Raw genomic sequence first — 9,175 nt, forward strand, 5'->3', positions numbered from 1 at the left:
AAATTCATGAGATCATAAAAAATCATGACACCTGGCAACACTGTTTGTCACTATCGAATAAAAAACGAAAAAACCCCATATATTAAAATTTACTAAATTTAGTAATAAAATAAAATAACCAGACCGGAATTCCATTTTGACAGCGTTAAAAAGTCGTGAATGTATCATTGTTTTTAACGTTGAAAACTCGTTTCATTGAACTTTCATGTGCTTTGTTTATTTCTGGAAATGGCAACGCCAAGAGGAGACACAGTGCCAAAACCAATACAACAAGATTGGGTAAACAGGGAGTACATTGAAGTAATTACAGTCAGTATAAAAAAAATCACCGATTTCCTTAACTCGTTCGGTAAGTAAGTACGCAATGTTGACTCACTTTGACAGTTATTTGTTTTTAGATCTATCTTGTCGATCAAAACTTGCAGTGTTGAATGAAAAGTTAACAACTTTGGAAAGAAAAATTGACTACTTGGAAGCTTGTGTAAGCTGGCGGAATTTATTCGAACGTCCAAATCTTGATATTTACATTTTTCAAGGTCACCAAAGGAGAAACGTTGACATAAGAAAATAGTGTACACTTTTATGAATATGCTTCAAAATTACATAAAGACTGTTTACACGCCTCTTGTCTTACGACGGCAGACTTTTTACAATTGGTTAAATAAAGTTTTCAATCAAGTAGATGAAGATAGACGGAAGGAAGTGGGACCTGATCGAACTTGTGCGGAATGGTTGTTGAGGAACGGGGCTTTCGTCAAATGGGTCAACGAGTACGATTTTATAACAGACTATAATAAGTTACCGTGTGATGAAACAAAAGTATACATCATTGAAGTTGACGCTACAGAAGCCAGCGTAATGCATTACGGTTTTGAACATTTTGTTGGATGTAAACACATAAGAAAAATTAATTTTCATAAATGTAGTTATTTGGAAAATCAGGCTCTTAAAGGTTTGTCGCCGCTAGAAAACTCGTTAAGGTCTCTACGAATTAGTGAATGTATGAATATAACAGAGAAGGGTTTGCTTTATCTAACTGTGTTAAGACATTTAGAGGAGTTAATTTTAGTGAATTTACCATATGTTAAAGACAAAGAAAAGGTTATGAATCAGTTGCGAAGCGATTTACCGAGATGTAACATACAATTTCATTAAAAATTCAAAACAAAGCGTGAATCTTAATTTGTCATACAAAATAGTCATCCCTCTAGTTTGCTTTTGCTGTTGATGGTGGGTGATGAAACCAGTCCGATATCTCCAGATTCTAACTGTTTGAGAAGCCTAAACAAAGCGGCTGCTTCTCTAATTCTGCTAAATTCAATGCAAAACGCTTGTACTTCGATGAATAATTCTTGCACATTGATGATTTTGTTCCGTATTAGTGATTGTAAGAAGACACAAACTAGGCGGACTAACCTATTTTGCATGTACCTGTCTTTGATTGTCTCACATGTTGATATACAGTTTGAAATATACAAATGTACAAATTCTGTGGGTAAATCTACTGTTGTTGTAAGTCTGTTTACTACTTCCATGGAATGTAGTGACATTTCCATGTTCACAAGGACACTGAAGTATTCTGTGATCTGTTTGGACTGCATTAATTTTAATAAAACTTCAATTGCAATCAGTGGATTGTTTTCCACCAGTTCAGGTAACTATAAAAAATAAATTAATAGCGTGAACAGTAAGGTTTGGAAATTTACCTTTGATGGGGTCAGTCCAATATGGTACACAAGTTTAGAATCACTTTCCAATTCAGCTAGCAATTGTTGTTGTTGTTGAATTGAGAGTGCAGATTTGTAAGCTTTATTCATTAATTGCCTGGCTTCCTGACCAGCTGTATCAGGTACACACATGGTGACATCATAAGCAATGGTATGTTCTTGAGGATTTGTAGGGTTTAACCACACAAGCTTAAAATGACTTGAATTAACATTCCAGTAAATGTAAGTTACATTAAATTACTTCATCTTGTGTATCTAACAAAGGAGGTGCCAGTATTACAAATTCAGGTCTGTAAACTTTATTCATGTATGCATTTTCACCAGACGCGATTTTTTTAACTAAGACTTCATACTCCAATGTGTCTGCACTATAACTGAAATAAACATCATAAGTGAGCAGCATCTTTTCCAATAAAGTACGAATATGTATTACTTATTTGTCTTTTCTGGCAAAGACAGTATAATAGGAATGCCTGTTTTGCATGTTTGTGGCAGTTCTGATTGTTTTTCTGCCAATAATAATTCAATCATGGAAAAATCAGCAGCTTGAAAATTGCCTACATCTGCATTGACAACTTGTGTTGCTGTTTTTTTAAGGATCTTCAAAAAAATCATATTATAAAATATTTCTTGTATATAAATGAAACTGCAATAACTCACTGCATCTTTTGGGACATCTGATAATAATTGTGTTAGGAAATATTTTTCTGGTGCAGACAGTCTAGGCAGTTGGCCTGGATATTCCAATTTTGGTGCTCCTACACTACTCTGATGTTCTGGAGGGTGCTAAAAATAGTGTCAATACTAGACAAAAATACAACAAATATTAATATAACAAACCAAAAGATGTATGAAAACATTAGCAAATGGGGTATTTGGTAATGGTTCTCCCCTGTAAAGTTCATGCAGTAGGGTAATAGCGACCAATTTTTGTTCAGCTTCCTTTAAAAGATCTTGCTGAAGTAGTACAACCAAAAATGTTCCAACTAAAAGCAACAGTTAGCAATCTTTCAACCTAACTCAATTTCACACCTTTAAAATAATCAGCAGGGTCAAACTTTTTATGTAGCTCATTATAAAGACTTTCAAATGTGTGTGATCTTACTTTTCCTTCATCCAGAATACTAAAACAAAGTGTTATTGAATGTATGTAAGTACATGTAAAAAAAATTATTACTCCAGCACAATATCACACTGTTCAATACTTAAAGCCATTATACAAACTGAACTGTAGCGAAATAGAAATTTGTTTACTTGTGGTGTTTATATTTATTACTTTTTACCGAACGAAGGTAAAAAAGAAAATCTGTTTGCAAAAGTACATAACCTCAAACTTGTGTTATGTTGTTCCTAACCTAACTTTGTAGCTTAAAACAGCTACAAGTACGAAATTCAAATTAAAATGCGTTTCGATTAAGTCCTCTAGTGTGTTCTAAGAATCATGTTTTTAAAAAAAATCGTGAAGTTGGTGCTTCCAAGCCCTCAACGGGTGATGCAGCCAACAACTCCATTGTTCCTTCAAAGGTTTAGCAACAATGCTCCAGAATCTAAAGAACTACAACGTCTCACGTCCTTTGAAAATGTTGAAAATAAGAACAGAGATACATACCTAGATATGATTCGCATTTTTATAAATAGGAACCACGTCTATCGCAGAGGTCATGTGGAATTCATTTACTCCGCTCTAAAAAATATGGAAAGTTTTGGAGTACAAAAAGACTTAGAAGTGTACAAAGCTCTTATTGACGTTTTACCGAAGGGGAAATTTATTCCAACGAACGTTTTCCAGGCCGAGTTTATGCATTATCCAAAACAGCAACAATGCGTAATCGATTTACTCGAACAAATGGAAGACAATGGAGTCATGCCAGATTACGAAATGGAAGATTTATTGTCAAATATTTTCGGAAATAGAGGGTTTCCGTTACGTAAATACTGGCGAATGATGTATTGGATGCCGAAATTCAAGAATTCGTCACCTTGGCCTGTACCCAGCCCCCTGCCAGACAACATATACGAATTAGCAAAATACGCGATCCAACGTATTAGCAGCGTTGATGTTCAGTCACAAATTACGGTGTATGAAACTAAAGAAATAGAGAGTTCAATAGATGATACTTGGATCGTCAGCGCACAAGCACCTAGTCAAAAAGGTTTATTAAAAAATCACGATTTAAAAGAACCACTGTATGTTGAAGGTAGTTTTAGAATTTGGGTTAAAGATCAGCTAGTTAATTATTTCGTTTTGAAAAGACAACCCAAGCAACATATTAAAACCATCAAAGACGACTTAGATGATGTTAGTAATATCAGAACACCCATATTTAGTTTTCAAAAACCAATAGAAAAACAAGTGCAAGTAATGCAGTCTGTTCATGAACAGGAGGATGGGGTGATTTTAGCAGTGTGTGCTACTGGAACGTCAACTAAGGACTCGTTATTATCGTGGATTCGTCATCTAGAGAAAGATGGAAATCCTGTATTATCTGATGCTCTAGTAGTGTTTACACTACGAACTGGAACTCGCGAAGTTGCAACTGTAAATAATGTTGAGCAAAAACAAATAGAAAGTAAATAATGAAGTAATTCTATAAGAATAAGTTTGTTAATTAAAAGTAATTTTATTAGTATTATGTGTCTCATTGTTCCTGTTCGAAGTTTATTTATTAGCTTGTTTAGTCTTGTTTGTTTGTCCCAAGAATGATGACAATTGGCAGTGTCAACACATAGAAATCTCGTGGAAGACCTTCAGGAAGTTGTTGATGATTTGAACAAAATTGAAAAAAGTGATGAACATTTGTTTCTTTTTATTGTAATGAATTAGTTTTGTCATGCGTCCTTGGGCATTTAGTAAAGTTCAAATCTGAGAGGCGGCACGTTTACATGACCTACTGTGACTCTATAGTCATTTATAGAAACCCTGTATAATACGAATTCTACAAATGTTGAAGGAGTTCTTGCATTTTTTAATTTTTTGTTGTCGATTTTTTCGTTATCCGGATTTTACAGTTTTTTAAATTTTTCAAATTTTCAGTTGTTTTTTCAATTATCGAAGTTTTTAGTTTCCCAAGTTTTAAGATTACAATTTTTAAATTTCTCGGTGTTCCAAGTTTCGGTTTTTCTATTTTTGATTTTCAATTTTGCAATTGTTCGATTTTTCTATTTTTTAAATTTTCAGTTTTTTCATTTTTAAGGTTACAATTTTTCCTTTTCCAATTGTTGACCTCTTAATTATTCGATTGTGAGTTTCTTTATTTTTGCAGTTCTCCGATTTCTCAATTTTTAAACTGTTCGGTTTTTCAATGTTTCTTTTCCGATTTTTCAGTTTTTAATTTTTTGATTTTTCTATTTTTCAGTTTTACAATTTTCCGATTTTTTGATTTTTTAAAATTTCACTTTTAATAAGTTTGTCTTTTTGTTGAAAAATTAAAAATTAAGTACTTCCAAGTATGTAATTCCAAGTTGTTTCGTTTCTTTTTTTTTTATTTTCTCAATTCGAAATTTTCAAATTTTTGTTTTTTTTTAATTGTTAATTTTCGATTTTTCCGTGTTTCGTTTTTACATTTTTCGATTTCTCGATTTTTTAGTTTTCCGATTTTCATTATGATTTTTATTTTTTTTTGCTTTTTAACTTTTCGATTTTCCATCTTTTTTCGATTTTTCAATTTCTCAATTTTTAAGGTTTCAGTGTTACAAATTTTCAATTTACGTTTTTATTTATTTATTTTTTTTTCAAATATACAATTTTGTAATTGTTCATTTTTAAATTTCCCGGTTTTTAATTTTTTACATTTTTCAAATAATTATTATTAGGATTTTTTTTCAAGTGTACAATTCTTGGCTTTTCAATTATCCGATTTTTCAGTTTCTGTATTTTTTCAATTCATCGATTTCTCGGTTTTTAAATTTTTCGTTTTACAATTTTTCCATGTTTCTTTTTTACAATTTCTTAATTTTTTAGTTTTCCGGTTTTCATTTTAAAATTATTTTTTTTTTGTATTTTTGATTCTTTCATTAATAGAAGTTTTTGTTTTTCGTTTTTTCAATTTTTCACTTTCTCGATTTTTAATTAATCAGGTTTCAATATTATAATTTTTCGACTTTTCAATTGTTTTTTCAATTATCCCATTGTACAATTTCTCAATTTTTTAATTTTTCGATATTTCCATTATTAAATTTTTCGATATTTCAAGTCTCATTTTTTCGTTTTTTTCAAGCTTTCTTTATTTTTTCAATTCTTCGATTTCTCAATTTTTTGATTTTTCAATTCAATTCGAAATTTCGGTTTGAATAAATTTGTCCTTTTGTTGAACATTTAAAAAATGACAAATCGAGAAAATGAAATAAAAATCGAGAATTTGAAAAATTTTATATCGAAAAATTGCAGAATTGTTTCTTTTTGTCGATTTTTCAGTTACTCGATTTTTAATTGTTTTGTTTTTTGATGTTCCAGTGTTACAATTTTTCGATTTTCCAGTTATTCAATTCAATTTCTTAATTTTTTCATTTTTCGATTTTTCAATTTTTCGATATTATTATTATTATACACATTCCACAAATGTAGAACGAGTTCTTGCATTTTTAAATTTTTTTGTTGTCGATTTTTTCGTTATCCGATTTTTTACTTTCGCTATTTTTTCAACATTTCGGTATTTAAATTTTTTTATTGTTCAATGTTTCATTTTTTCAATTTTTTAATTGTGCAGTTTTTCGATGTTTATTTTGACATTCTTCAACTTTTGAATTTTACAATTGGTCGATTTTTCTATTTCTAGAAAGTTTTGTTTTCCGTATTTTTCTATTTCTCGATTTTTAATTAATCAGTTTCTCGATTGTACAGTTTTTTAAATTTTTCAAATTTTCAGTTGTTGTTTCAATTACATATCGAAGTTTTCAGTTTCCCAAGTTTTAAGATTACAATTTTTAAATTTCTCGGTGTTCCAAGTTTCGTTTTTTCTATTTTTGATTTTCAATTTTGCAATTGTTCGATTTTTCTATTTTTTAAATTTTCAGTTTTTTCATTTTTAAGGTTACAATTTTTCCTTTTCCAATTGCTGACCTCTTAATTATTCGATTTTGAGTTTCTTTAGTTTTGCAGTTCTCCGATTTCTCAATTTTTAAACTGTTCGGTTTTTCAATGTTTCTTTTCCGATTTTTCAATTTTTAATTTTTTGATTTTTCTATTTTTCAGTTTTACAATTTTCCGATTTTTTGATTTTTTAAAATTTCACTTTTAATAAGTTTGTCCTTTTGTTGAAAAATTTAAAATTAAGTACTTCCAAGTATGTAATTCCAAGTTGTTTCGTTTCTTCAATTTTTTATTTTCTCAATTCGAAATTTTTAAATTTTTACATTTTTCGATTTCTCGATTTTTTAGTTTTCCGATTTTCATTATGATTTTTATTTTTCACTAAAATTTTTGTTTTAGATTTTTTAATTTGCAGATACATATTTTAATTTTGTGATTTTCCAAGTTGCTTTTTAACTTTTCGATTTTCCATCTTTTTTCGATTTTTCAATTTCTCAATTTTTAAGGTTTCAGTGTTACAAATTTTCAATTTACGTTTTTATTATTTTTTTTTTTTTCAAATATACAATTTTGTAATTGTTCATTTTTAAATTTCCCGGTTTTTAATTTTTTACTTTTTTCAAATAATTATTATTATTAGGATTTTTTTTCAAGTGTACAATTTTTGGCTTTTCAATTATCCGATTTTTCAGTTTCTGTATTTCTCGGTTTTTAATTTTTTCGTTTTTTTGATGTTACAATGTTTCCATGTTTCTTTTTTACAATTTCTTAATTTTTTAGTTTTCCGGTTTTCATTTTAAAATTTTTCGATTTTGAAATAATTTTTTTTGTATTTTTGATTCTTTCATTTATAAAAGTTTTTGTTTTTCGTTTTTTCAATTTTTCACTTTCTCGATTTTTAATTAATCAGGGTTTTCAGGTTTCAATATTATAATTTTTCGACTTTTCAATTGTTTTTTCAATTATCCCATTGTACAATTTCTCAATTTTTTCATTTTTCGATATTTGAATTATTAAATTTTTCGATTTTTCAAGTCTCATTTTTTCGTTTTTTTCAAGCTTTCTTTATTTTTTCAATTCTTCGATTTCTCAATTTTTTGATTTTTCAATTCAATTCGAAATTTCGGTTTGAATAAATTTGTCCTTTTGTTGAACAATTAAAAAATGACAAATCGAGAAAATGAAATAAAAATCGAGAATTTGAAAAATTTTATATCGAAAAATTGCAGAATTGTTTCTTTTTGTCGATTTTTCAGTTACTCGATTTTTAATTGTTTTGTTTTTTGATGTTCCAGTGTTACAATTTTTCGATTTTTCAGTTATTCAATTCAATTTCTTAATTTTTTCATTTTTCGATTTTTCAATTTTTCGATATTATTATTATTATACAAATTCCACAAATCTAGAACGAGTTCTTGTATTTTTTAATTTTTTGTTGTCGATTTTTTCGTTATCCGATTTTTTACCTTCGCTTTTTTTTCAACATTTCGGTATTTAAATTTTTTTATTGTTCAATTTTTCAGTTTTCGATTTTTTAATTGTACAGTTTTTCGATGTTCATTTTGACATTCTTCAACCTTTGAATTTTACAGTTGGTCGATTTTTCTGTTTTTAGAAAATTTTGTTTTCCGTATTTTTCTATTTCTCGATTTTTTATTAATCAGTTTTTCGATTTTTCAAATTTTCAGTTGTTTTTTCAATTATCGAAGTTTTCAGCTTCTCAAGTTTTAAGATTACAATTTTTAAATTTCTCGGTGTTTCAAGGTTCGTTTTTTCTATTTTTGACTTTCAATTTTGCAATTGTTCGATTTTTCTGTTTTTCAAATTTTCAGTTTTTTCATTTTTAAGGTTACATCCTACCACCGGTGCAGCACCCACTGTGGAAATCTTTAAAAAAGAAATAAATTCCGGCACTTTCAATTAATTGTTATGTTTGTAATGAGTGTTTAAAGGATATAATCCCCCACTCTGTAATTTTCATTTAAAAAAACAAATCCTTTTCCAATTGTTGACCTGTTAATTATTCGATTTTGAGTTTCTTTATTTTTGCAGTTCTTCGATTTTTAAACTGTTCGGTTTTTCAATGTTTCTTTTTCGATTTTTCAGTTTTTAATTTTTTGATTTTTCTATTTTTCAGTTTTACAATTTTCCGATTTTTTGATTTTTTAAAATTTCACTTTTAATAAGTTTGTCCTTTTGTTGAAAAATTAAAAATAAAGTACTTCCAAGTATGTAATTCCAAGTTGTTTCGTTTCTTTTTTTATTTTCTCAATTCGAGATTTTTAAATTTTTTTTTATTGTTAATTTTTCGATTTTTCCGTGTTTCGTTTTTACATTTTTCGATTTCTCGATTTTTTAGTTTTTCGATTTTCATTATGATTTTTATTTTTCAGTAAAATTTTTGTATGTTTCGATTTTT

General features: G+C 28.5%; 4 protein-coding genes across 5 annotated transcripts; 3 read left to right on the top strand and 1 right to left on the bottom strand.

The window, feature by feature from the left end:
- Positions 1 to 109: 109 nt before the first annotated feature.
- Hspc300 (Haematopoietic stem/progenitor cell protein 300) lies at positions 110 to 628 on the top strand. Its single transcript, XM_064065341.1, has 3 exons — positions 110 to 349; positions 399 to 481; positions 537 to 628. Exons 1-3 carry the CDS (start codon positions 229 to 231, stop codon positions 561 to 563), a joined length of 231 nt encoding a protein of 76 aa, XP_063921411.1. The 5' UTR covers positions 110 to 228; the 3' UTR covers positions 564 to 628.
- LOC135136175 (CCR4-NOT transcription complex subunit 11) lies at positions 135 to 3,423 on the bottom strand. Of its 2 annotated transcripts, none has more exons than XM_064065338.1 (8): positions 3,337 to 3,423; positions 2,760 to 2,851; positions 2,568 to 2,713; positions 2,388 to 2,513; positions 2,161 to 2,327; positions 1,969 to 2,101; positions 1,707 to 1,916; positions 135 to 1,658 (listed from the first exon to the last, which is right to left on the bottom strand). In XM_064065338.1, the coding sequence occupies exons 1-8, from the start codon at positions 3,351 to 3,353 to the stop codon at positions 1,200 to 1,202; spliced, it is 1,350 nt and encodes a 449-aa protein (XP_063921408.1). In that variant the 5' UTR covers positions 3,354 to 3,423; the 3' UTR covers positions 135 to 1,199. The 2 variants fall into 2 exon arrangements, with proteins under 2 accessions (XP_063921408.1, XP_063921407.1); XM_064065337.1 differs by lacking the exon at positions 3,337 to 3,423 and adding an exon at positions 2,905 to 2,990.
- Positions 583 to 1,169, top strand: LOC135136177 (ATP synthase subunit s, mitochondrial). The gene has a single exon (XM_064065340.1). It carries the CDS (start codon positions 583 to 585, stop codon positions 1,153 to 1,155), a length of 573 nt encoding a protein of 190 aa, XP_063921410.1. The 3' UTR covers positions 1,156 to 1,169.
- On the top strand, positions 3,169 to 4,357 carry LOC135136176 (evolutionarily conserved signaling intermediate in Toll pathway, mitochondrial). Its single transcript, XM_064065339.1, has one exon. It carries the CDS (start codon positions 3,169 to 3,171, stop codon positions 4,303 to 4,305), a length of 1,137 nt encoding a protein of 378 aa, XP_063921409.1. The 3' UTR covers positions 4,306 to 4,357.
- Positions 4,358 to 9,175: the final 4,818 nt, after the last annotated feature.

This window comes from Zophobas morio, unplaced genomic scaffold (assembly GCF_036711695.1).
Source record: "Zophobas morio isolate AGI-343-1 ecotype UQ-CSIRO unplaced genomic scaffold, CSIRO_AGI_Zmor_V1 ptg000026l, whole genome shotgun sequence".
Classification (NCBI taxonomy): Eukaryota; Metazoa; Arthropoda; class Insecta; order Coleoptera; family Tenebrionidae; genus Zophobas; species Zophobas morio.